We start from the raw sequence: 25,845 nt of genomic DNA, 5'->3' as shown, positions 1-25,845 counted from the left end.
TTGGCCCCGCCCAGGGGCACCTGAGCCACGCCCCCAGCTCCTCCCTTCTCAGAGCTTGGCCCCGCCCAGAGGCACCTGAGCCACGCCCCCACACCCTCCCTTCCCAGAGCTTGGCACCGCCCAGGGGTCCCTGAGCCACGCCCCCAGCTCCTCCCCTCCCAGAGCTTGGCACCGCCCAGGGGCACTTCAGCCACGCCCCCAGCTCCTCCCTTCTCAGAGCTTGGCACCGCCCAGGGGTCCCTGAGCCACGCCCCCACCCCCTCCCCTCCCAGAGCTTGGCATCGCCCAGGGCGGCACAGCTGGCCCATCCTCAGCCTCCCACAGCCCAAGGGCAGGGCCATGTCCCCAGGGGTGGGCCAGTCTATGGCTGCCCCCTTCTTCCCCTCCTGGGGTGTTGTGGGAAACAGTCAAGTCCCACAGGAAGACCTGGGGCCGATAGCGCTGGCAGGAAGAAATGCCACCCGGGTGAGCCAGTGGGGCCCAGGGGCAAGTCATGGTCACGGTGGCCCCGCCCCTCCCTGTCACGGGTGCGCCTGGCCTGTCCTTCCCCTGCCCAGCCGGCATCCACACAGTCTGCTCAGAGTCGCCCTGCTGCTCGGACCAGAAGAGGGACCCAGGTAAGGGACCCGGGGCGGGGGAGCCGTGGGCGGAGGGGCTGTTGGTTTTCAAGGGGACCAGGGAGCCTGGGGCCTCCCAGGGGTGGCATCGGGCACCTCCTCGGGGGACTTGCTCTGCATGTTCCCAGCTATCTGAGAACCAGCCTGCCTGTGCCTGTCCCTGGTAGGTGACCAGCTCTTGATTCTGTCACCAGCATGCTGCAGGGCTTCAGAAAACCCCTTGACCTTGCTGTGCCTCGGTTTCCCCATCTGTCACCTGGCGTTAGGATCCTGAAGACAGGAGGGCAAGGGTGCCTCTGCCCCAGGGTCTCAGCCTCTGCTCCCGGGACAGTGAGTCCAGACAGCTGCTCCTGCCTCTGGCTTAAAGGTCCTGGGGGGACAGTGAGCAGAGAGTTGGACCTTGGGGGACAGCCTGGGACACAGGTGGCATGGCTCAAGGGGACACTGGCTTGGCAGAACACCCAGGCCCCCTCAATCAGCCCTTCCTGGGGCCCCACCCCTCCCTCTGGGCATCATTCTTTTTGGGGGAGGGGGATACCAGGGTTACAGTTCTGTGCTTATTATTTTCTTCTCCTTTTTTAAAAAACTGCCCCAAAGACTTAAAGATCCTAACTGGGGTGTCAGGAGTGTGTGTCACGGCAGTGGCACTGAGTGAAGCCTGGGGCGTTCTGTTTAGGGTCCAAACCAAGCAGATCTGTCAACAGGATTCCTCCCGGCCCTGAAGTTCCTAGAACTCAGACTGCCATAGCCCCAGAGGACACGTGCCACCCACACTGGGGACTCCCAGGGGCCCTGCTGGGCAGTGCCGTGCCTGCCTCCTTATTTCATTTTTGCAATCCTGTGTGTGAAGTCTCCCTCCTCCTTTTTTTTTTTTCTTCAAATAGAAGCTTTACTGAGATGGGATTCACACACTGTGACATTTATCTATTTTTTCTTTCTTCTTTCTTTTTTTTTTTTTTTTTTTAGCAAGGGATTGAACCCGAGGGTGCTTAACCCCCGAGCCACATCCCCAGCCCTTTTTATTTTGTATTTTAAAATAGGGTCTCACTAAGTTGCTGAGGGCCTTAGTAAGTTGCCGAGGCTGGCTTTGAACTTGTGATTCTCCTGCCTCAGCCTCGTTGAGTGGCTGGGATGATATTCATGGACCCAGTTACAATTCACTCTTTAAAAATGTACAAGGCCGGGCCGGGCACGGCTTGGGAGGCTGAGGCAGGAGGATCGCGAGTTCAAAACCAGCCTCGGCAACTTAGTGAGGCCCTAAGCAACTTAGACCCTGTCTCTAAATAAAACCCAAAATAGGGCTGGGGATGTGGCTCAGTGGTTGAGTGCCCCTGAGTTTAATCCCTGATACCAAAAAAAAAAAAAAAAAATATATATATATATATATATATACAATTCAGTGGATTTTAGTACATTCTCTGAGCTGTGTAACCATCATCACTATCTAATTTAGAGCATTTTTTTATCATCCCCAAGATAAACCCCAAATCCTTTAGCAGTCACCCCCACATAACACTCATCTGCTTATCTCTGTCCCTTCTGCATATTTCATATAAATAGAATCATACAGCATGTGGTCCTTCCACACTAGTTTATTTGACTTAATGTCATGAGGGTTCCTTCATATGGTGCCGTGGAGCTAGTCTTCCTCTTGACGGCTGAATAATATTCCATTGTATGGTTACATCCCATTTGGTTCATCCATCCACCAGTTGATGGGCGTGTGGTCGTTTCACCTTTCGGCTATTTTAATAGCGCTGTTGTGAGCCTTCCTGTCCCTGCCTTTGTGTGGATATAGGTTTTCAGTTCCTCTTGGGCATCGACCTGGGATGGGGACTTCTGGGTCGCCTGGTAGATCTGCTTAACATCTGGAGGAACTGCCAACTATTTTACAATCGCACCAGCCAAATGTGGAGGGGTTCTGATTTCTCCACACTGCAATCAGCCCTTGTTATGGTGTGTGTGTGTGTGTGTGTGTGTGTGTCTTACCCTGACCATGTTTGTGCGTGTGACGTGGCCTCTTGTTATGGGTTTGATTGGCATTTCCCTGATGACTAAGGATGTGGACCATCTGTCTCTTTAGAGAGACATCCATGCGGATCCTTTCTTTGTGTTTTTCTTGTTGTCCACTGTGTGTGGTGGGTGGGGGAGAGAGGCAAAGAGAGAAGGTGGAAAGTGAGTCACTTAGGGCCTTGAGAAGTTGCTGAGGCTGGCCTTGAACTCGCCACCCTCCTGTCTCAGCTTCCGGAGCCGCTGGGATTACAGGTGTGCGCCATCGTGCCTGGCTGGAACAAATCCTAATTGGCTCTTTTTCCGGGCTGCAACCTGCAGTTCCACCTTCTTTTCCTCTCAGCAGTTCTGTGTTTGTCAGCTTTCAGTCACTGTAATGAAATAACTGAGATAATTCACTTATAATGAAAAAAAAAAGGTTATTTTTGGCTCAGTTTTGGAGGTTCCAGGGCCTGATTGGTTTGGGCCTGCAGTGAGGTTGTGCATCACCGGGGGAGTCCGTGGTGGAACAGAACTGTCTTCCTCGTGGGGAGAAAGAAGAAGAGTCTGGGGTCCCACAGTCCACTTCAAGGGCAAACCCCTAGTAACCTGAAGACCTTCCACTATGCCCCACCTTTTAAAGGTCCTACCACCTCCCAGTAGTTATGACAACCCAGTCTCTAAGGCCTTGGCCTGTAGTGGACACTCGAGACCCAAGCCAGAGCAGGTTCCTGACGCACTTGGACTTAGTGTTCTGAGGTCTGAGTTCCTACCCACTGTGTGGTCTTGGCCAAGTCCCTTGTCTTTTCTGGTCCTGTTTTGATGTCCTGGCTGTGACACTAACTTGGGGAAGGGATACACCCCCTGCTTGAGGAGCCGGGGGATAAAGTGGGCTTGAGGCAGGAAGTGGGAAGTAGGAGAGGTGGAAGAAGGGGTACGAATGTGTGGACGATCTTATAAAAGGAAGGAGAAGATGCTAAAGAAGCATCGCAGGCCCTGGCTGTTTCTTTAAGCTCTTGAGTGCAACGGGTTGTGATTTCTCTGGGTAAAGCGTCTTCTCCAGGCCAGGGGCCAGGGGCCAGGAGACAGCACAGAGCCAGAGAAACATGGTGGCCACTTCCCGGGAGCTCAGAGGATCTTTTGATCTTTCAGTGCTGGGGTGGTGCTACCATGGAGGTGCATCCCCAGCCCTTTTTAAATTTTATTTTGACATAAAACTCTTGCTGGATTGTCCTGATGGTCCTCAAATTTGTGATCCTCCTGCCTCAGCATCCTGGTACCTGCCTAACCAATTTGAACCCCAAATGTCCCTTTCTGGGAGCATTTGAAAGAACTCACTATTTCCTGCAAGATACGTGCATGCTACCCTGGGCCCTCTTACAGGTCCTGTTAAATTTACTACCCCAACTTCTTTGGTGATGAAATTGATAAACTGAAGAGTTTAAGAGCCTTAGTCCCCTAGAGAGTCACCCCTACAGGAAGGACCTTGCAGAGGGCAGCCCCCATTTTCTCTGCACATGGAGAAACGGAGGTCCAGGGTAACCCAGCATTGTTTAGAGAGGGGAGGCCGGAGGCCGGCCACCCATATGGGAGACTACTGTAAAACTCAGGAAAAAGGATCTGGTGATCTGAGTGGACCACACTCGGCCTTGATCACCCTTCAAGTCTCCTTGAGCTACGCCTGAGCCCTAACCTCACTTTTCTGATTCCAGATCCACCAATAAAGACCCCAAAGGGGGGACTTGGGTTTGTTAAGTGCCGATATTGCAGACTCATTAGGGCACAGTCCCAAGGGTCGCTCACTCCCACAATCCTCTGGGGCTGGGTATGGCACTTCATCACCTGCACAGAGCCAGGGAGGGAAGGCAAAGCAAGACCAGGCACAGCTCTCTTGGCTCCCCAGCCGGTTCCTGCAAGAGCTGACCCACTCCTGGGACCAGGGTGTGACTCATCTGCGAGGGCAGGGCCTTAGGGGCTCAGTCACCTCTTCCTCCTCGGCCCCACCTCCTGACACACTGGCACCGGGGATTGACTCTCCAGCCCATGAACCCTGGTGGGCACACATTCAAACCTGGGGCACCCTGGTGGCTTTGCCCAGCCCCGTACAGGATACAGATGACACAGAGTCAGCCTGGGTCCCCGTCCTGACTAGGTCCATAATCCCGTGGAGGAGACAAACCCTAGGTGTGTCCAACTCCCTGCCGAGCCCTGGGCAGTGTCCAGAAACAGTTCCTCCCTTGAGTTGGGCAACAAGATGCCCTACCCCTTGAAGAAGAGTCTAGAATGAGCCAGAGGTGACTAAGGTTTGGGACAGTGATGTGCTAGGAAATAGTGTGGGAGTGCCCCCTGGGCCTCCCCAAGTTCCATTCCTCACTAGAGCTCCTTCCTGCCGGTTGTTAGCTTTGCAGGCGGTGCTCTGTGCCTCTGGGCCTTTGCATATACTATTCCTGGTGGCCTGTCCAGATTCAGCCCCAACAGCCCTTCTTTCAGGAACTTTCCTTGTCTGACCCTGGTCTGATCGGGCTCTTGGCTTCTACATCCTCCTAGTATATTTTAAAATTCATTGGGGACAAGTTGGCAACTTATTCAACATAGTATTGCCAGTGGCAACAACTAGTAGGTGCTCAATTAATGTGCAAATATAGGAGAGAGGTGTGTTGGTCAGATGGTATTCAGTTACAAATGCTGAAAATCCTGAGTATAATGATTTAAATAAAAGGGAAGTTTATTTTTTCTCAAGTTACAAGAATACAGGCAGTTTCCAGTACTGACTAAATAGCTCAACAATGTATCTACATTTGCTCTGGGTTTTCCTCATAGTCATAAGATGGCCACTGTAGCTCCTGCCATCACATTCATGTTTAAAGAAGAAAGGAGAGGAGCGGGAAATACAGCATGATTAGGCTCTTTTGCCAGGAAAAGGAAAACTCTTCTTAGAAGTCCACTTCTCAATGGACAAAACCAGGTCACATGGCTTTCTCTAGCTTCCAGGGAGGTTCCTCATTAGAGATTATCTCAGCCACTGAGATAATTGTTCACTTGCTATGTGCAAAGAATTCTTTTCAAAATACAAAGGTGCCCTGACTAATAGCGTAAAAGTTATCAGTCATTCATAACCTTGATATCAGTTAGGATTGTGTGTGTGTGTGTGTGTGTGTGTTTTCTGATACTGGGGATTGAACCCAGGGGTGCTCTCCCACTGAGTTACATCCCCAGCCTCCAGCCCCATTTTAAACATTTTAAGGTCCCACTAAGTTTCTGAGATCTTGCTAAGTTGCCCAGGCTGGCCTTGAACTTCAGATCCTCCTGTCTCAGCCTCCCAAGTTGCTGGGATTACAGGCATGCAGCAGAAAGCCGTTAGTTTTAATGTCTAGTGACCTGTTGGTACTTAGTTGAATTCTTCCTGAGAAAGGAGAATTTTTATTCTAGAAAGGGTAATGGACCTTAGATAACTAGGAGATAAGGGATGTGCGGGGCTGGGGCTAGACACTGAAGGTAACAGGAGTTCTGTTGGAGTTGGATCGTATTAGCTTTCCGTCAGTATAACAAAATGTCTGAGATAAATCAACTTAAAAAGACAAAAAGACTTATTTGGGTTCACAGTTTTGAACATTCCAATGCATGAGCAGTTGGCCCTGTTGCTTTGGGCCTGTGGGGAGGCAGCACATCATGATGGGACTGTGTGATAGAACAGAACTGCTCCCCTCCTGGCCAGGGAGCAAAAGAGAGAGAAAGGTAGAGACCAGGGTCCTACCATCCTCATAGAAAAGGGCGTGTCTCTAAAGACCTAAAGACCTCCCATTAGGCTCCGCCTCTTAAAGGTTCCACCACCTCCAAAAAGTGCCACTCTAGGGATGAAGCCTTTAATACGTGGGCCCTTGGGGGATGTTCAAGATCTAAACTCTTGAGTCGGGCATGATGGTGCACATCGTAACTCCAGTGACGTGGTAGGCTGAGGCAAGAGGGTTGCAAGTTTGAGGCCAGCCTGGGCAAAATAAAGAATAAAAAGGATGGGGGGTGGAGTTCTGCGGTAGACCACCCAAGTTCAGCACCCCCCCATGGGAAAAAAAAAATCCAAACTACGGCACATAGAAAAGGAGACACTTATGCGAGGCCCTGGGTTCCCTCATCAACAGGTCACCTAACTCTCTGTCAAGGTCCCACCATCCCAGTTTACATATGAGGTGATTAGAGAAGTGAACTGCACTGCCAAGGTCAAGGTCAAGCCTGTGCACAGTAGTAGGGTTGGGGCCTGATCGATTCAACCCCAAAGCACATGCTCTTGCTACACATCAAATATTGTCCCTTTGCACACGTACCCATCTCTGGCTGGCATTTGGTTAACACTTGCTGTATACCAACGGTTGTTCCAAATGCTTTGTGTGCTTAAACATGTGCCATCTGCATACCTATACAATTTAATGAGTATGGTTACTGTCACCCATTTCACAGAGGAGCCAACTGAGGCTCAGCAAGAGGTTGAGCAACTGACCCAAACTTCCATGGCTGTGACAGTCTTTCCTACCTTGATAAACCAGTGGTTCTCACGAGGGTGACTTTGGCCCTGGGGTGGCGGCGGGGGGGGGATACTTGGCAATGACTGGAGACTGTGTGTGTGTGTGTGTGTGTGTGTGTGGTGCTTGGGATTTTTGAACCCTAGGGTCTCACCCCTGAGAGGCAAGCACTGCCCCACTGGGTTACAACCCCAACCCCTGCAGATGGAATGATCCAAATGGTGGAAGGGGTGCTGTTGGTCCTCCAGGCCCGGGAGCTGCTAAACATCCTACAGTACATGACAGCAAAGATTATCTGGCTCTAAATGTATTCGGTGCTAAGGTGAGAAGCTTTGGTCTTCATAGGGAATGAAGGTAGGAGGAGAACTAGGGTAGGAATCAGAATGTAGTCAGCATCGCTAAGCTAAGCTGCTATAACAAAGAGGCCCCAAACACAGGGGCACAAGGAAGAGAGAAGCTTATTTCTTGTGCTCAAAGCAGTTCAAGGGTGGGCAGGTCCGGGCAGGCTGGCAGCTCTGCACATGAGGTTTAGCAGGAACCGGGTTCCCTTTGCCTTTTGGCTCAGCCACTCCCAGGGTGTTGACTGGAGCCTATTTGGCACCCCAAGTCTTACATTCAAGGATGCAGTAGCTTGGCGTTCCTGCACGTAAGAAGCAGGAAAGAGGAAGCTCCTATACCAACAGGAGTCGACCTAGAGGCAGCTGGAGCCAGGAGGTGCTGGTCAGGAGAGCCGGTTGTTAAATGTTCAGGAATTTGGAGAGCTAGTTGTTAAACACGACCATTAGATGATGTGAAAAAGAAAATAAGTGCTTCACATATACCACTTCTTCGTTTATTTTACTGCATTCTCAGTTGTTATCTGAGCACTGCAGAACATTTGCGTCTTTTGTACCCAGTTGGTGGGATACTGTGCCATGTGCATTACTGTGCTGTTCCTCCCAGATGTGCTCAACCATGTCACGAGAGACCTTGAAATCCCTCACAGTAGAGTGGTTTTTTCTGGTTTTTTTTTTTTTTTTTTTTTTAGTGCCAGGGATTGAATTCAGGAGCCCTCGACCACTGAACCACATCCCCAGCCCTATTTTGTATTTTACTTAGAGACAGGGTCTCTTAGCACTGAGTTGCTAAGTGCCTTGCCTTTGGTGAGGCTGGCCTCCAACTTGGGATCCTCCTGCCTCAGCCTCCCCAGCCACTGCAATACCAGGTGTGCACTGCCACGCTAAAGTCTTTACGCCCCTGAAAATCAGTCAACCACACATCAGAGCTTGATTGTCTTGTCTAAATTTAAGAAAGCCATCAAGAAAATGAGAATATTCAGATAGAAAGTTAAACTGTCGTCTTAGATCAGTGTCAAAGAAAAAAATGAGCCAACATTAAGACCAAGCAACCTCTTTGCCGCATCTCTGCTGAATTGGGTAGTCATCAGGCACTTATTTGAAGTCTGATTTTGCGACATTCTCATTGGCAGTTTATAGTAGTTTTTTTTTTTAATTTTAATTTTTTTTTTATGAAATACCATGTTACACTGAAGGCATAGACATATGGGATTTCTGTTGTCTTCTGGTTTGTAAACTGCATGCTAAATAGTTACATCAGAAAAATTTATAACAAGCCTAATTAAAAATTTATAATTTATAAATTTATAACAATGAAAAATTTATAACATTATATAAATTTATAACAAATTTATATAAAAATTTATAACAAAAATTTATACCCATGTCTAGGTACACACTCCCCTGCCCCCAGGGCCACTACCCATTTCTCAACACACCACTGCACATACCACATCTGCGCATGTGCCACGGGCAAGGATGTAGTCACGTGGCTACCCCAGGTGCAAGGGATTCTGGGAAATGTAGTCTTCAGCTGGGTGAGCCTGTGCCCAGCAAAAATCAAGTCTGGCTCCAAGTTCCCCAGGGAAGCATCTGCTTGCTGGAGTTAGATGTTTGGATTTTTTTTTTTCAGTTATGGCCTACTGTGGTGCCATCGGAAGGCCCACCTCTAGTTACCCCTCCAGAGTTCAAGAAAACACAGAATATGGTGTCCTAAAGGGACATATTTCCAAACCTCCCTCTGCACCTTAAGTGCTGCTTCTTGTCCTCACCTTGACCATTTATAGTCATTTTGGTCCATAAATAATCAGGTTCCAGCCTGACTCCATCGTGCCCTGGACCGATGTTTTCAAGTGCATTAAATAAAATTTGAACACTGGAGTCCATCCAACACAAGCCACTCCATATCTGCCCCAGTGTCCTCCTCTATGGAATTATTATAAAAAAACAAAGGCAACAATCTTTTGGGAAAATGTTCTGTTGTCTGCAAATTACTTTCAAATGTGAGGAGTGATTAATTCCAATTCCTGCCTGACTGGTTTGTTATTGGGTGCAGATGGAATTCAGGACACATAAGCCCTTTGTAAAGCTAAGTGCTATAGTGATATAAGCATGTTGCATTTTTAAATAATGAACACTATTGGTTGTTTTAGTCTAACAAAAGCAATACTGTTCTCAATTTAGAGAATAGAAGGTCATAAGTAAGAAAATTAAAATACCCATAATAGCACCCAGAGAAAAATCACTATTTATTTTTTTGATATAGCTTCGAAAGTTATCAATTTATAATCATATATTTAGTTTTAGGATCCTCTTTCTATTCCTCTCAACGCTCCAACAATTTTTTTTTTTTTTTTGCTTTTTGGTACCAGGGATTGAGCTCAGAGGCACTCGACCACTGAGCCCCATCCCCAGCCCTATTTTTTATTTTATTTAGAGACAGAGTCTCACTGAGTTGCTCAGGGCCTCACCATTGCTGAGGCTGGCTTTGATCTCGAGATCTTCCTGCCTCAGCCTCCTGAGCGGCTGGGATGACAGGTGTTCACCACTGTGCCCCGTCCCAACAAGATTATCTTGAAGCAGTTTCCAAAATCATATATTTTATCTGAAATATTTGGCCATGTGTCAGTAAAATTAAGGATAAATGTAATACCAATATAACACATACACCAATATAAATATCATACCTAAGAAAATGTTCTTAATGTTTTCAAAAGATGATCATTAGTCAAATATTGGTATATTTATTTTTTAAAATTCTTTTGTAGTTATAAATGAACAGAATGCCTTTATTTTATTTGTTTATTTTTATGTGGTGCTGAAGATTGAACCCAGTGCCCCACGCATGCTAGGCAAGCGCTCTACCACTGAGCCATAACCCCAGCCCTATATTTCTTTTTTTTTTTATGAGTTGTTTTTCTTATATATTTAAATCTTGGGTGTTTGTCTTTTTTTAAAAAAAATATTTTTTTTGTTATAGGTGGACTCAATACATTTATTTTATTTTTATGTGGTACTGAGGATAGAACCCAGCACCTCATGCATGCCAGGCAAGCAGTCTACCACTGACCCCCAGCCACAGCCCCTGTCTTTTTCTTATTTGCTTGCCAGGCTCTTTATATATTAAGGACATTAGCTAAAGTGAAATTAATTATCATTGTTTATCCTCCAGGGGAAAAGCCATGGATGCTTCAGGATCCTCCTCCCACTCTCAAGACGACAATCAAATCCACAAAGAGACAGAAGATCTAGACCGTATGTTTGCCTTCTCTGATCCTCTGGGCAAAGCCACTTGGCAAGTGGGATCCAGGAGGAGGTGGGATGGAAGAAGACCTTGCTCAGCTTATTTGGTGCAGGGGCTCAAATCATAGCTGAAATGATTTTACACACACACGTAATCGGTCCAGTCTGTCTCCCAACCGTTTGTAGCTGAGGGCACCCTTATTTATTTCCCAAATCTCATGGCCTTGTTAGGGGCTTGGGCTGGCGCTAGGGAGGGGCCTTCGAGGGTGGGAAGGATCCTCAGTGGCCCCAGAATGGGGTATGGGAAGGTTGGAGGTGTGACGGGCATCCCAGCTTCCCAGTAACTTCCAGAGTAATTTAGAGAGAATCCCAAGTGGCAGACTCTACAGTGTCTAGTGGTCTCTGGGCAGGGGAGGGGGCTTAAGATCCTCTTTTCTGGAATCCATATTCAGAACAATTCCCTGGGCCTTTGGGTCCCATGGGATCTCTGAGATCCTTGAACCCCTGCACCTTCCATTGACCTTAGATGTTTGGGAAGATCATCTGTCCCTCCTGACCCTCTACCACCCCCGGGGTCCGAGTGGACCCCTGCTGGTCCCCGGGTGGGAAAGGCCAGAAGCACTCACCCCTTGCCTGTGTGTGCCTCCCAGATGGAGAGACAGATTTCCACAAGCAACATGGGAAGTCTGAACTCTTTCCCCGAAAGCAATATGAGAGAGACAAGTCCTCCTCCTCTTCATCCTCCTCCTCCTCCTCATCGTCGTCCTCCTCCTCCTCCTCCTCAGGTATAGCAATGGTGTTAGGGGTGGCCCTGTAGATCAATGGCAGAGCACTTGCCTAGCATGCTTGGGGGCGCTGAGTTCCATCCCAGTCCTGAAATAAATAAATAAATAAATCATGTATTCTTTATTCATCTAAAATGCATAAAAATTGGGCTGGGGTTGTGACCTGGTGACAGATCGCTGGCCTAGCACATGTGAGGCACTGGGTTCCATCCTCAGCACCACCTAAGATAAATAAATAATTGTCTAAAACAAAAGTATGAGAGTCATGCCTGACATCCCAGCCGCTCAGGAGGCTGAGGCAGGAGGATCTTGAGTTCAAAGCCAGCCTCAGCGGTGGTGAGGCCCTAAGCAGCTCAGTGAGACCCTGTCTCTAAATAAAATACAAAATAGGGCTGAGGAGGGGGCTCCGTGGTGGAGGGCCCCTGAGTTCAATCCCTGGTACCCGCCCCCCCAAAAAATAGCCACCTCCCTATTAAAGCAACAGACCCACCACTGATCAGGATCAAATCCAGGGCTTTGTCCATGTCAGGCAAGCAAGCGCTGTACCACGTGGGGACATCCCCAGCCCCTAATGGTTTTTAAATGAAGTTTTGTTTTCAGTTATAAGATATTGCAGGAAATATAGGAATGGAAGCCAGGTGCAGTGGCGCACACTTGCAATCCCAGCAACCTGGGAGGCTGAGGCCCGAGGATCGCAAGTTCAAGGCCAGCCTCAGCAACCCTGTCTCCAAATTAAAAAAAAAGACCGGCATCTGTGGTAGAGCACCTGTGGGTTCCATCCGCAGCACTGAAAAAAATAAAGAGATATAGGAATCAAAATAGAAATATCAATAGTGAAATAGGAGGAAAAAATCACCCTTGGGGGGCTGGGGTGGTGGCTCAGTGGTAGAGCGCTTGCCTAGCATGTGTGAGGCCCTGGGTTCGATCCGCAGCGCCACATAAAAATAAATAAAATAAAGGTATTAAATACTACAAATATTTAAAAAATAAAAAGAGACGTCAGGCTCAGTGGCACCTGCCTGTCATTCCAGTGACTCAGAAAACGGAGGCTAACGGATCACAAGTTTGAGGACAGCCTTAGCCTCTTAGTGAGACCCTCAGCAACTCAGCCAGGCCCTGTCTCAAAATAAAAAGAACTGGGGTATGTAGCTCAGGGGGGAAAGTGCCCCAGGTTCAAGGCTTTGTCAGAAAAGAAAAGAAAGCAAGCAAGAAAGAAAGATGAAGTGAGACAGAAAAAGAGGCAGGTCTCATAACCCCCAGTCCCCAAAGCAAAACTCCTTCTCCTAAAAAAAGAAAAAGTTCTAAAAATCCCAACCTGAGGTTCTCCCACAGCTGGCTTGTGCTTGTTCCCTGCAGATAGCGGCAATGAGGACCGGCACCTCAGAGTTCCTGGGAAACGTGGACGTGGACGGAGCCCAGGGCCTGGACACCCCCACCGGGACAGGTCACCTGGTAGGCACAGGACTTCCCCCTTGCTCCTGTTCTTCATCTTCCTGGGGAAGTCAGAGAGAAAGATGACAAATCGTAGAATTCATTCGAGATCATAAATACTTGGTGAAAATTCCCACATATGGTTATATAAACCACATGTGGCTCTGGAGGCTGAGGCAGGAGGATTGCGAGGTCGAGGCCAGCCTCAGCAACTTAGTGAGGCCATATAAGCAACTCAGCTTTTCTCCCCCTTGATCCCCGGTGCTGGGGGTCAGATCCAGGGTCTCATGCATGCTAGGCAAGCACACTGCTATGGGATACACCACTGAAGTACACCCCAGCCCTAATCGATCCCCTGAGCCTCAGTTTCCTTATCTGTAGAATGGGTAACTGCACGGAGTTCTCTCTGGAGGCTGAGAGCCCTCGTGAGGCTAAGCTGCCTCGCCCCCAAGCCCTGGGACTGTGTTAGTTTCTCCGGCTTCAGACCCATGAGAGATGGAAATGGCCCTGGGACACTGTGTCTGGGGACCTAAGAGGACTGTCTCCACTCAGGTGCTGAGCACGGGGACCCTGACATTTTGAAGGATGAACTTCAGCTCTATGGAGGTAAGTGGTGTCCAGAACCTTTGGAGAAAAGAGAATCAGGAGGACCTGAGGACTCAGGGCTTTGGCAAAAGTCGATGGGGGTGGTCGAGTGCTTAAAGAGGGCATGTGGGGACACACGGGGTGTCTTCCCTTTGCTGAGACTTGTTTGTAGGAAATCTTCCCTTCTCTTCTGAGCTATAGGAGGACCTAGACAAGTCACTCAACCTTTTCTGGGCCTCACCTTCCCAATCAGCAAAATGGGACAAGATCAGTACTCCTCTGGGCATGCTGGGCTGTTTAAAAATGTTAGGCAAGTCAGAGTGGTGGCTCACCCCTGTAATCCCAGCGGGTCTGGAGGCTGAGGCAGGAGGATTGAGAGTTCGAGGCCAGCCTCAGCAACTTAGTGAGGCCCTAAGCAACTCAGCGAGACTCTGTCTGTAAATAAAATATAGAAAGGGCTGGGGATGGGGCTCAGGGGTGAAGGGCCCCTGGGTTCAATCCCTGGAGCTAGAGGCTTATAATCCCAGCAGCTCAGGAGGCGGAATTAGAATGATTTGCAAGTTTGAGGCCAGCTTGGGCAAACTAGGGAGGCCCTTTCTCAAAAATAAAAAGTGCTGGGGTGTGGCTCACGGGTAGAAGACCTCTGGGTTCGATTCCCAGAACCTCCTAATACATATGTGTGTTTATTTATATATATAATAAAAGTGATTTTTATCACTATAGAAAAGGTAAAAATATAGTCATCTATTAGTAGATGACTTTTTACCCTCGAGGCCTCTAGGATGCTAATAAATTATACGGTTGGGGTCTCCCCTCATTTCATGTGCTCCCGACTCCCCCTGATCCTCACTGGGACCCACCTTCCTCCCTAGCCTCTGCCCCCCAGAGGATCATGGGTAGTGACCCCTGGTTTTCCTTCTGTGCAGGTGGAGAAGTAATGCTCTCCGGGGAATCAGGTGAGTGTGTCCATGCAGGGACGAGGGCTCACCCCTGCCCGTGCCGAGCAAGGTCTGGGTGTCACCTCTCTCCCAAGGGCCACCCACTGCCACTGTGAGTGGCTATGAGAGACAGGACCCCAAGGCCTCTTGGGGCCCTGGAGCTCTGGCCTGGTCTCAGCAAGCAGGCAGGACTGGCCACAGCCTGAGGCCAGGAGCCAGTGGAGATTAGAAAGGGGGTCTAGGCCAAAGGCAAGGGGGGATTCGGTCAGCCATTGGCAGAGACAGGAGGAATCTTCTGTGGCTGGAGAATTTTGACAGGTCACCACCCCTGGCTTTCCCCAGGGTGGAGACGCCTTTTGAGGACCCCAAGCTGGCCTGGCCACTAACCTTGGGCTTCTCTATTCCAGGAATCCGAAGGCGAGGCTCAGACTCAGCAAGTGGTAAATACGCAGCCCTGGGGAGAGCAGGAGGGGACCTGGGCTTCAGGGGATAGGAGGGACTACAGATGGCCTGAGAGGATCGGTCAGTCCCAGCAGGGATGTGGTCATCAGCCACAATGTCACCATGAGCTTCCAGAACAAGGAGGATGGAATAGAACTCAGGTTGAGGCCCACAGAGGGAAGAGGGTGAAGGCCAGCCGGCCTCCAGATTCATGGTTCCCGTGGCTGCTGCTGCTCCTGGCTGCTGTGCGTGTCCTTCGACCCACAAGGAAGCATCCGGGAGACCAGTGCTCAGCAAGGCAGGGAAGAGAAAGCCCCCTGCCATCCTTACCAAACACTTAGCCAGGCACGGGGGCCCACGCCTGTCATCCCAGCAGCTCAGGAGGCTGAGGCAGGAGGATCGCGAGTTCAAAGCCAGCCTCAGCAACTTAGTGAGGCCCTAAGCAACTCAGGGAGACCCTGTCTCTAAATAGAACACAAAATAGGGCTGGGGAGGGGGCTCAGTGGCTGAGTGCCCCTGAGTTCAATCCCTGGTACCAAAAAAAAAAAAAAAAAACTAAAAACTAAACATACTTGTCTTTTATTCCCAAGGAGAAGAGGAGGCGGCCTCTGAGTTACAAAGACTGAACATAAAGAAAGATGGTAAGGAAACGCTGTTCCCAAGCCCGTGTGCCTGGCTGCTCCAAGCTGCTGTGGGGACAAAGTGACTGGTGGCCTAGGACAGTGGTGACCATAGCCCTGCAGTGGGCAAATCCCTCAGCCCTGAATCACCCCAAGAAGCTGCGACAGTGATTCTGATTTGATTCAGATGTGGAAACGGAGGCTCAAGATCGGAGGGTGACTTATGTCTACCCAACGGCACGGCCTGGACTTGAACGCTGGCTCTGTGCTCTTTGTGCTGTATGTGAGGTCACTCGGGTGCCAAGTGCCTCAAAAGGGGCTCAAAAGTGCAGGCCATGTCCGAGTTGTTTTAGAAGATGTCACACCCCAGAGGGAGAAATGGGCCTCCCTCGCCCCTGTGTATTCGAGCACAGTCTGCCCCTTCTCTTCCCCTCCCACCCCTCTGCCCTATCTAGAGTTCCTCTATTCCTCCCATGCTCCTTCTCCCTACCCACTATAGTCAGCCTCCTCATATCAGAGAAAACATTCGGCATTTGTTTTTTTGGGGATTGGCTAACTTCACTTAGCATTATCTTCTCCAACTCCATCCATTTACCTGCAAACGCCATGATTTTGTTCTTTTTTATCGCTGAGTAATATTCCATTTTGTATATATGCCACATTTTTTTTAATCCATTCACCCACTGAAGGGCATCTAGGTTGGCTCCACAGTTTAGCTGTTGTGAACTGTGTTGCTATAAACATCCATGTGGCTGTGTCCCTGTAGTATGCTGTTTCTTTTTTTCCTGAGAAAATAGATTCGGGGAGAACATCTCTGTTGGGAATCCATTTTGCATTGCTGACAAATCAAGTGAGGAAGAAAGAAGAAAAAAAATGTTTGCTCATGCGCCTCACGGTCCAGGTTGTCTGTCTCCAGAGAGACCTAAGTCGGATGCTTTCTTCTTACACGGTGTCTAGTTCTGCATGGTGGACATTTTCCCTCTAAAGCGTAACGGACTTCAGAGCCAAGAATGTTCTAGAAATATTCATTTCGATTTTTTTTTCCCCCTAGGAGCAAACAATTTTGCCCCTCCCCACCTTTCTTTTACTTGCTTTCAAATTGCCCTTGATAGCAGTGGTTTGCAACATTCGTGCTGTCTGGGGTCACTTTCCCATCCAAGAGCCTATCATTGACCTTGAGTTGTATCCATCAGAACACAGAGGCTCAGAGAGGTCAGGACAGTTGTCCAAAGCTTCAGAGCACATCAGAGTCTGTGCTGGACATTTCCTGCAGCCTTGGCACCCCACTCAGGGAGCTGACCTTGGTCACTTTTGTAACTTTAAACATGGTGTGTGTGTGTGTGTTGTGGTTCGTCTTTCGGTACTGGGGAATGGAACCCAGGGGCTTTTTAGCACTAAGCGACATCTCTCACCCTTTTTATTTTTTATGATTTCGAGAGAGGGTTTCACTAAGTTGCGAAGGTGCTGAGGCTGGCCTCGAACTTGTTGATCCTCCTGCTTCAGCCTCTTGAGTTGCTGGGGTGACAGGTGTGCACCTCCGTACCTGGATCTCATTGCACACTTTTACAATTTTGGGAGGGGTGGAAATTTGGGGGGCCCTAAGTCACCAGTGAGCCTTGGCAACTTAGCAAGACCCTGTCTATACATAAATAAGTAGGGCCAGGGATGTAAGTCAGTGGTAGAGTGGTCCTGGGTTCAATCTCCAATACCAGGAAAAAAAAAAAAAAGATCCGGGCACCTTGGCATACGCCTATAATCCCATTGCCTTGGGAGGCTGAGGCAGGAGGATCTCCAGTTCAAAGCCAGCCTCAGCAATGGTGAGGCCCTAAGCAGCTCAGTGAGACCCTGTCTCTCAATAAAATGCAAAATAGGGCTGGGGATGGGGCTCCGTGGTTGAGTGCCCCTGAGTTCCATCCCTGGTACCAAAAAAAGAGGCCACCGGGCCCACGTTCAGTCCTAGCACCTCAGGAGGCTGAGGCAGGAGCATTGCCTGAGCACAGGAGTTCGAGACCAGCCTGGGCAACATAGGGAGACCCCGCGTCTCCATCAAAACCAACAAAATCAAGCAAGAGAGGACGGGGGGTGTAGCCCAGCAGCAGAGCACAAAGTCCCTGTCCCCAGGACCACCTAAAGAGGGAGGGGAGAGGGAAGGAGGCTGTGACCCTGTGGCTTTTCCTTTGTAGACGAGTTCTTCCACTTTGTCCTTCTGTGCTTCGCCATCGGGGCCTTGCTGGTGTGCTACCATTACTATGCGGGTGAGGACCCCTGGAAAACTGGGAGAGGGCCGCAGGGGTTGTGGGGGAGGCCAGGGCCCTGCAGACCTGTAGGCTGACCAGGCTCTCCTTTGCTGTCCTCCAGACTGGTTCATGTCCCTCGGGGTCGGCCTGCTCACCTTCGCCTCTCTAGAGACCATGGGCATCTACTTTGGGCTGGGTAAGCCCCCCTGGGTACCCCAAACCTCATGAGCACGTGTGCGCTTGCCCATGCATGCATGGATCCACAGGGATGGCCATCTGTGCTGACCACGGACTAGAGAGTGACCATCTCAACTTATTATTAATTATTTTTTTAAATTCCCTTATGCTCCTGATTTCTTCCCAGGTGGACAGGAGGGTGGGCCTGGGCATGGACCCCTTGCTCCGGCACAGCCCTGACCGGCCTTTCTTTCTGTTTCTGAGCAGTGTACCGTGTCCACAGCGTCCTGCAGGGCTTCATCCCCCTCTTCCAGAAGTTAATAGGTAAATTTGGGTATTTTTTCCTCCTCTCCCCTGTTAGGAAAGGAGATTTGGCATCTCTAGGAAATACCCCACCAAGGCAGGGGACTCGGGAGTCAATCCTACCTGGGGCCTGTTTAGTAGCTGTGTGGCCCCAGAAGGGTCCAGGGCCTCTCTGTGCATCCTGTTGGCTTTGCTTTCCAGGGTTCAAGAAGACCCACTGAGGCCACGGGGACAGAGCCACGTTCTGGGAGACCACAGGAGGCCATCCCAAAGCAATCAAGAGAGTTCTTTTCCTTCCATGTGGGCTGGACCTTGGCAGGAGCCCAGGCCGGGGCATCATTTGGGCAGCCCCAGAATTCCATCCAGCTGCCAGGGTGGAGGGCAGAGGGAGGGCGCGGGCCTGAGCCCTTCCCAGGCACCCGGAGCAGCAGGAAGTTTCTGCAAAGCGATGGTTCTGGGCAGAGGGCCCAAGAGCCCAGGGGACCCTCCAGGTGGGCGCTCTGTCTGGGCTTCTGGTTTCTTCCAAAATCTCAGACCATGCTGATGCGCTCTGAGGTCCAAAGAGCCACCCTGGGGCAGAGCTCACTACCCAGAGCCATGGAGCCACCAGCCTGGGTCCCCCCCCCAGTGAACCTGATGCAGGTAAGAAGAAGGGGACCAACACCACAGCCCCTGGGAATTTTCCCTCAGCCCTGCTGTCCCCAAAGCCATCAATTCAAATAAACACTCTCCTGCACTGAAAGAGTCAACTAAATATTATGCCCTGGTTTCTGGAGTCCAAGAACATATTTGGTGCCCGCTTTGAAGCATGTAAGGGGCGTGGCCAAGCCGGGGCGTGGTCAAGCAAGGGCGTGGTCAAGTGGGGGCGTGGCCAAGTATGGGCGTGGTCGAGTAAGGGCGTGGTCAAGTAGAGGGTGTGGTCAAGTGGAGGGCGTGGTCGAGTAGAGGGCATGGACAAGTAGAGGACGTGGTCAAGTAGAGGGCGTGGTCAAGTGGAGGGTGTGGTCAAGCGGAGGGCGTGGTCAAGCAGAGGGCGTGGCCTGAAGGCCCTGAGCTGACTGCCTGCTAGGAACCTCCACTGTGTTAAGACGGTGGCAGATGCACCAAGTGGAACACGGAGCACAAAGGAGAAACAGAAGCAGGACAACTCTGTCTTCTGTCCTCCCCTGTTGGGTTTTTGCACGGTGGGGACACAAGTCCAACCTCAGTTCTCGCTGGTCAACTTCCCCCCCTGGGAGGTTGTCCAAGGAGAGGGGCTCCCACACTCTCTCCAGATCCCAGCTGAGCCTCCCAGGGACCCAGCCCCGGCAGGACCCCGGACTTCTCGAAGCTCCTCTGTGGCTGGAGTTCATGGCCAGTGCCAACCTGGGGTCCGGTTACATGTCAGGCAGCGGGTGGAGCCCCAGCCCCATTGCAGTGTGTGATCTAAAAATAAAGCATTGGATCCTGAGCTCAGGAAGGCCGGTTCGGAAATGGAGGCCGCAGCGGGGAGGTTGAGTTTAGCTTCTAGTGTCCTGGACCCCGCCGACTGGGTTTCTCCTGTGGTCCCAGGGAAGGAGGATGGGGTAGTGAGTATTTCGAGGCCATGCAAGACATCTTCCTTGGGGGGACAGAAGACAAGCTCACAGGGGCAGTAGCAGCTGTTTGTCCCCGTCTCCTGACACAGATCCTGAGGTCCTTTGTCCACTCCAGAGGATCTGGGCCAGGACCAGACTTGGAAGAAGAAAGTGCTGTTGGTTGAGTCTAGAAAACTGGACAAAGCACTTGACATTGGACCTGGATTTTCACCAGGTAGACAGGGAAGGGCTGTCCATGCCGAAGGTACAGGCATGGAGGAGCGAAGGCAGATATCATGCCCACAATCCATTAAGAAGTCCAGTGTGCTGGGGCCACGCAAGGTGTGAATTGGGTGAAGATGGGTACATGTTGTAGTTTGGGAAATGGACCCTTTAAGAGGCGGGGCCTTATGAGAGGTCTTTAGATCATTGGGGGCGTGCCCTTAGCATAGAGGGAGACCCTCTTTTCTCTTGATTCCTGGCAATGGGATGAGTGTTTCTTCTCTGCCATGGGCTCTCACCATGATGTGTTTTCCCCAGTATTTGCCCAAACAATTATGCACTGGAATCTCCAAAACGGAAGGAAACGGTTCTTGATTTCATTCATTCTAGGGAAAAACAATAGCAGTAGGCAAGGTGGCACATGCCTGTATTCCCAGCGACTCAGGAGGCTGAGGTCGGAGGATCACAAGTTGGAGGCCAGCCTCAGAAAGTGAGACCTTCTCTCAAAATAAAAAAAATAAAAATAAAAAAGGACTGGAGATATGGCTCAGTGGTAGAGCACCCCTGCATTCAATCCTCAGTTTCACAAAAACATAAAATGACAGTGAGCTACCCCATATAACCACCAGGTTGGTGAAAATCAATGTCTGATAATATCAAAGGTAACCCTGGAGAGCAGTTAGAATGAAGATCTCCTGCTGGATGGGAATGTACGTTTATTTGTTCATCTACTTTTGGAAAATTGTTGAGCATTATCTAATCAAGTCAAAGATAACACAACTATTCCGTGGTCCAGCAATTTTATTCTTAGGTACGTCGCCTGGAGACATAACTCAGCACAACATGGGTATCAACATCAACATCAGCACTGTCCAAAATAGCCCCAACCTGGAAATAGCCCAGGTGGTGATGTCATCATATACTGAAATATCACACAGCAATGAAAAGGAATAAACGACATTTTCCTTGAGTAGAGCCATATGGCTTTTTATGGCTATTTTTTCAAACTGTGAGCACATCCTCGATCGTTTTTGGAATGGTTTATTCCAGAACAAAATGATTCCGGTGATGCACTAAATAAAAACCATTGACATCTTGCTACTGAGCAAGTAAAAAGCCTAGAAAATAGGAGGAGAGAAATATTTGCTTCTGGCTCAACTGTAGGTGTTATTACCGCGCGTGAACACAAGAGGGCGCTAGTCACTGAGCAGCGGCGTCTGGAGGTTTCCTAGCAACGAAGGAAAACACTGAGCTGAGAGTCAACTGTTGACTCTGGCTCCTGCTCCTGCCAGGTGGGCTGGCATTGGCCTCTGTTGTCCCTGTTGGGTGTGGAGCACCCCTGACCTTTCGTATGGAAAGCAGAGCTCTTTTCCCAAATGCAAGGTCAGCTCGATGGAGCTGGGGGGGCTTTGCCCTTGGACTTGGGGAGATGTCTTCCCTTACCAATGTGAGAGACGTACCCTCAGGCCTCAGTGCCTTTTTGATTTTGCTTCCAGCATTCTGAGACATCAGATAGAGAGAGAGAGAGAGAGAGAGAGAGAAAGCTACCAAGATTTAGGATGCCAATCATGCATAGTGGTGCAAGCCCCTTGTCCTTGGGAGGCTGAGGCAGGAAGATTCCAAGTTCAAGGCCAGCCTAGGCAGCTGATGGAGACTCTGTCTCGAAATAAATAAAAAGGACTGAGCATAGAGATCAGTGGCGAAGTGTCCCTGGGTTCAATCCCCGCTATAAAGGAATGAATGAATGAATGAATGAATGAAGCAAGCAAGCTGCAGCGTAGCTCAGTGACAAAGCACTTGCCTAAGATGCACGAGGCCCTGGGTTCCATCCCCAGCACTGCATCACAGAAATAAAAGCTTTAGGTAGCCGTGGAAGTTTTCAGGATTTTAGACAAAACAGAAGGTTCTAAATGAATAAGCAAGTATTAGGTGAATTTGAGATCCATCATGGTGGTAGAAATAGGTACCATAAAGAATGCAGAGTTAAGGGGCCAGGGTATGGCTCGGTGGTAGAGTGCTTGCTTAGAATTGCATAAGGTCCTGGACCTAAATGGTGGCGCTATCTGGAGGTGGTGGGACCTTTAAAAGGCGGGACTTAGGGGAAGGAAGTTAGGTCATTGTGCCCAACTACCACTAAAAATTTAAAACAAAATGTTTTAAATTTAAATCCATGTGGGCATGGTGGTGCACACCTGTATTCCCAGCAACTTGTGAGGCTGAGGCAGGAGGATCACAAATTTGAGATCAGCAACCTAGCAAGGCCCTAAACAACTCAATGAGACCCTGCCTCCAAATAAAAATAAATAGGGCTTGGGATGTAGTGCAGTGTTAAAGTGCCCCTTGGGATACAGAAAAAAAAAATTAAATTGAGACATAATTATTCGAATAGGGCATAATGTGATCTTCAACAAAGGTAGACATTGTGCTGCGTTGGCAAAGTCTGCTTACTTCAGGAAAGTCAGAAAATATAATATTAAACATTCCATACTGCCATATATAAGGAAATAATCTCTAGGGCCATAGTCCTTAAATTAGGATGAACATCAGAATTAAGCATCTTTACCATTTTTTTTTTTTGGGGGGGTATTGAACCTTGACCTCATGCCTGCTAAGAATGCTCTCCCACTGATCGACCTTCCCAGTAGATAATTTACCTTCTTAAACACATTCCCAGGTAACCTTGATGCAGATGGTCCCCTGGCTACACCCTGGCCACCACCTCAGGGTACACTCTTATGAAGTCTTTCTGGGTGTCGCTGAGATCTCTCACCCAAAACAGGACAGATATTTTAATTTGTTTTTCCAGGAGCATTCCTCTAGTTAAATTATCGGTTTGTCCTTAATTACCCATTATCTGGATGACTACGATTATCATAATTATTAATTTATTCTCTTAATTATTAAAATTATGGGGATTAAGTTCCCAATTTCAAGAGATGGAATTGTTGGGTCAGAGGCATGCATGCTTTTTCAAGCTCAGTAATATATATATATTTTTGGGCTGGGGGTGCAGCTCAGGGGTAGAGTGCTTGCCTAGCATGTGTGAGGCCCTGGATTCCATCCTAAGGAATGCAGGGAAAAAAAAAAAGATTTCTATAAGAGCTGGGGGTGCATGCCTGTCATCTCAGCGACTCAGGAGGCCGAGTCAGGAGGATCTCCAATTCTGGACCAAGCTGGGCAATTTTAATGAGACCCTGTCTCAAAATAAAATAAAAAGGGGCTAGAGGTGTAGTTCAGTAGTCGAGAGCCTCTGGGTTCAATCCCCCAGTACTTCAAAAATTATTAAAATTAAATATGTATAATATAAATATATATAATATATAAAACATTATATATATATATATTCAAATAGCTACTATAGAATTTTTTTTTTTTGAGGAGGGAAATTCTGGAGATTGAACCCAGGGGTGCTTAACCTCTGAACCACATCCCCAAGCAAGCTAACACGTTGCTTTCTCTGTTGAGCTTGATGTCCCACTTTTCCGAAATTAAGAAGGTCTGGGGTTGTGGCTCAAGTGGCTCAAGGGTAGAGCACACACAGGTTTACCCCGAGCAAGGCCCTGGGTTCACTCCCCAGCACCCAAAAAAGAAAAAAAATTATGCAGAATGGGCCCCCTTTTATTCCAAAATTTGAGTTTGTTAATATAACTTCTAACACGAAAGCTGAGAGATGTGTGTGGACGTGTAGCAGTTTAGTTAGATCTTGTTTTTTTTTTTTTTCTTTTCCTAAATTAACTCTAATTACAATGATTGGCTGGGGAGTTTAGTGGTTCAGGGCGAAAACCTCAGGAGTCAAGCAGATTTGACAAAGCAGAACGTTTTTACAATGAATATTTGTCTAACTCTGAAAGCTTTGGTTTCTTCCTTTGCAAAATGAGACTCAGAGCTGGGCTCTGTGGCACACACCTGTCATCCCAGTAGATGGGGAGGCTGAGGCAGGAGGATCTCAAGTTCAAAGCCAACCTCAGCAATGGTGAGGCCCTAAGCAGCTCAGTGAGACCCTGTGTCTAAATAAAATACAAAATAGGGCTGGGGATGGGGCTCAGTGGTCGAGTGCCCCCAGTACCCACCCCCCAAAAAAAAAATCACATTAGACCATGGGAGAGCAAGGTGATACAGAAGTTGACAAATGACTACAGGGTCCACTAGACTTGTGGAAAACCACCTCGACAAAAAGCTGCTGGAGCACTTTGGGGTGATAATCTACATCCAAGTCAATCAAACTGGACCCCAAGGGAAAAATAAGATCACCATATTTCTTAGTGGCAGCTCAGGGTGCCCTACATGATCAAGGCCACTTATTTATTTATTTATTTATTTTTTTTGTAGCTGTATTGAGGCAAAATTGAAGTACAACAAAATGCACATATCTGAAATATGCAATTTGATCAGTTTTGACACATTTGGAACCAATACCATTGATATAAAAAGCATTTCCAGCCGGGCTGCCATGGCTCACACCTGTCATCCCAGCGGCTTGGGAGGCTGAGGCAGGAGGATGTCTGAGTTCAAGGCCAGCCTCCACAAAAAGCGAGGCACTAAGCAACTCAGGGAGACCCTGTCTCTAAATAAAATGCAAAATAGGGCTGGGGATGGGGGGCTCAGGGCTGGAGTGCTCCCCGTGAGTTCAATCCCTGGTACCAAAAAAAAAAAAAAAAAAAGAATCCATACTGGGGGGCTGGTGGGGGTGTGGTTCAGTGGTATTGCGCATGCCCAGCCTCCCTGAGGCCCCAGCACCCAGCAGCGCTGTCTCTGCAAACCCAACCTGAAAGCAAAAGCCTGTGGTCAGGGTCTCCCAGGCGGGATGCAGTGCGCATGCGCTGGGCTCCACCATCTGCCCTGCAGGTCCTGGGTGCAGCTCCCCCCGGGGCCAGCCCGGCCCTGGGCTGCTGCGGAGGAGGCTCCTCAGTGTGCTCCTCCACCCGATCTGCAAGAGTCATTGTCACCCTCTCTCAAACTGGCCCTGCTGCCTGCCTCCTCCCTCCAAGTAAATAGGTGCTGCTATTCTAAGCGACGCTTGGGACAAAAATACTTCTACTTTGGAGGAATTTTTTTTTTTTTTTTAAGTCATGCAAATAACAGGGCAGGAGGAGGCGGGTCTATTTTAGGTGACAGCCCGCCTTGCAAGTCAAGGCCCAGATGACATCTACTGAGAACTAGGTCACTGCGCCGTTTGCACGCGCTGAAGGTCCCTTGGAACCAGCCTGTGCGCACGTCACCGTCCCCTCCCCCGCCCCGGGACGCAGGGGCGCGCCATCCCAGGGGGGGCGGAGGGGACACGGGGGATGCTGCAATCGGAAAGTGTCCCTGGCCTCCCTCGGCCGCCACCGCGCCTGCTCGCTGCCCTCACCTCCATCTCCGGAGGCGGAGCCGCCACCCGCCTCCCTCCCCCCACCTTAGGAATCCTGCCTCCGGGTGGCACTAGGATGCGGGGAATGTCCCCCGACTTCTCTCCAGGTCAGCCAATCCAGGGGGAGCATCAGCGTCGCGCAGCGGGCTCCGGCCTCTGGAGCTGGGCTGGGTTTTTCCATCCTCAGGGGACCCCCCCCCCCCGGGTGCTTTGGGGAGACCCAGAAAGACTCTCCAGGGGACAGCCAGGCACGACCGAGCGACAGAGCGCCTGACATGGCAAGGACTTGAGCAGACTTTTAAGTTGGAACCCCCCCCCCCATCTCGGGGGCTGTCACCAGCTCTGTGACCTTAGGCAGGTAACGTCACGTCTCTGATCCCTTGTTCTCTTATTAGTAAAATGGAAATGATCCAGGCGAACTCGTAGGACTGTATTTTTCCAGTGACTAGCATGGATGGGGTGGCTGTCACATCTAGAAGAAAAAAGGGAATTTTCAGAATCC

The 25,845-nt window shown here is 49.5% G+C and overlaps 1 protein-coding gene across 2 annotated transcripts; it reads left to right on the top strand.

Annotated features, from left to right (window-relative positions):
* The first annotated feature begins 347 nt into the window (after positions 1–347).
* Positions 348–18,957, top strand: Tmem40 (transmembrane protein 40). 2 transcript variants are annotated; one of them, XM_027931975.3, is made up of 12 exons: positions 348–617; positions 10,628–10,710; positions 11,349–11,483; positions 12,840–12,935; positions 13,467–13,520; positions 14,426–14,455; positions 14,845–14,877; positions 15,469–15,519; positions 17,682–17,753; positions 17,857–17,931; positions 18,180–18,236; positions 18,417–18,957. In XM_027931975.3, exons 1-12 carry the CDS (start codon positions 364–366, stop codon positions 18,434–18,436), a joined length of 960 nt encoding a protein of 319 aa, XP_027787776.2. In that variant the 5' UTR covers positions 348–363; the 3' UTR covers positions 18,437–18,957. The 2 variants fall into 2 exon arrangements, with proteins under 2 accessions (XP_027787776.2, XP_027787777.2); XM_027931976.3 differs by lacking the exon at positions 11,349–11,483 and having other exon boundaries at positions 349–617.
* The last annotated feature ends 6,888 nt before the right edge of the window (positions 18,958–25,845 follow it).

The sequence above is a fragment of the Marmota flaviventris genome, chromosome 20 (genome assembly GCF_047511675.1).
Source record: "Marmota flaviventris isolate mMarFla1 chromosome 20, mMarFla1.hap1, whole genome shotgun sequence".
Classification (NCBI taxonomy): Eukaryota; Metazoa; Chordata; class Mammalia; order Rodentia; family Sciuridae; genus Marmota; species Marmota flaviventris.
The sequence above is the reverse complement of the archived record's forward strand: the minus strand, read 5'-3'. Positions and strand labels throughout refer to the sequence as shown.

Excerpts from the sequence above, each read along its gene's own strand:
- Tmem40 (XM_027931975.3), top strand. The coding sequence starts at position 364 with ATGGCTGCCCCCTTCTTCCCCTCCTGGGGTGTTGTGGGAAACAGTCAA. Across the intron at positions 10,711-11,348 it reads AGAGACAGAAGATCTAGACC|ATGGAGAGACAGATTTCCAC; the intron begins GTATGTTTGCCT and ends TGTGCCTCCCAG. Across the intron at positions 12,936-13,466 it reads CCACCGGGACAGGTCACCTG|GTGCTGAGCACGGGGACCCT; the intron begins GTAGGCACAGGA and ends GTCTCCACTCAG.